Below are 1,200 nucleotides of genomic sequence, written 5' to 3'. Positions count from 1 at the left end.
TTGGTGGTGGTGCAAGTGGTGGTGGTGGATGTGGTGGTGGATGTGGCGGTGGTGGTAGTGGTGGCAGTGGTAGTGGTGGTGCGGGGGTGGCGGCGACGTTGTTTGTTGTTGGGGTTGCGGCAGCGGTGGCGGTGATGGTTGTGGTGGTGGCAGCGCTGGCGACGACGGTGGTGGTGGTTGTGGTGGTAGTGCTGGCAGTGGCGGTGGCAGCGATGGCAGCGATAACAGTGGTGGTGGTTGTTGTGGGGGTTTTGGTGTTAGCCGCGGCGGGGGTGGTTGTGCTGATGTTGGAGGTGTTGGTTGTTGTTGTGGTGATGGTGGTAGTGGTGGAGGTGGTGGTGGTCACTGCAGCGGTCACGGTGGTGGTGGTGGGGGTGGGGGTGGTGAAAGTGGTGGTGCAGGAGGTGGTGGTGGTGGTGTGGTAGCGGTGGGAGTGGTGGTGGTCGCAGTGGTAGTGGCGGTGCGGCGATAGCGGCGACGGTGGTTGTGGTTGGGGTTGCGACAGCGGCGGCGATGGTGGTGGCGGCGACGACGGTTGTGGTGGTTGTGGTGGTGGTGGTGGCGGTGGCAGCAATGGTGGTGGGGATGGTGCTGGTGCTGGTTGTGGTGGGAGTGGCGGTGGAGGCGGCGACGGTGGAGGCGACGATGGTGGTGCTGGTGGTGACATCGGTTGTGGCACTGACGACGGTGAAGCTTCTGGTGGCAGTGGTATTGGCGATGGCGGCGACAGTGGTCGCAGTGGCGGTGGAGGCGGTGACGGCAATAGTGGTGCTGGGGTTGGTTGTTGTGGGGGTGGTGATGGTAGTGGTGGTGGTGGTGGTGGTTGCGGCGGTGGTGGTGGTTGTGGTGGTGGTGGTGGTGTTTTCTTTGGTGGTGGTTGTTGTGTTGGTGGAAGTGGTAGTTGTGGTGGTGGTGGCAGTGGGGTTGGCGACGGTGCTGGTGGTGGTAGTGGCAGTGGTAGTCGCGATGGCGTCGGTGGCGGGGATGGTGGTAGTAGTGGTGGTTGTGGTTGTGGTAGCGGCGACGATGGTAGCGGCAGCGGCGGCGGTAGTGGTGGTGGTGATTGTGGTGGTGTTGGTGGTGGTGGTGGTGGCGGTGGCGGCGGTGGAGGCGACGGTGTTGGTGGTGGTGGTAGTGGCGAAGATGGTCGTGGTGGCGGTGGTGGTGGAAATGGCAGTGGTGGTTTTGGGGGTGGTGTTG

The 1,200-nt window shown here is 63.6% G+C and overlaps 1 protein-coding gene across 1 annotated transcript in view; it reads left to right on the top strand.

The window, feature by feature from the left end:
* Nucleotides 1-1,200, top strand: part of LOC106778229 (uncharacterized PE-PGRS family protein PE_PGRS54-like) — an 11,898-nt gene that overhangs the window by 10,354 nt on the left and 344 nt on the right. The window contains exons 5-7 of the mRNA XM_022776118.1: nt 17-286; nt 402-776; nt 896-1,068. Of these exons, the coding sequence (XP_022631839.1) occupies nt 17-286; nt 402-776; nt 896-1,068 (818 nt within the window). The remainder of the gene's footprint in view (nt 1-16; nt 287-401; nt 777-895; nt 1,069-1,200) is intronic.

Source organism: Vigna radiata, unplaced genomic scaffold, assembly GCF_000741045.1.
Source record: "Vigna radiata var. radiata cultivar VC1973A unplaced genomic scaffold, Vradiata_ver6 scaffold_247, whole genome shotgun sequence".
Taxonomy (NCBI): domain Eukaryota; kingdom Viridiplantae; phylum Streptophyta; class Magnoliopsida; order Fabales; family Fabaceae; genus Vigna; species Vigna radiata.
This window is presented reverse-complemented; position numbering and strand designations above follow the sequence as displayed.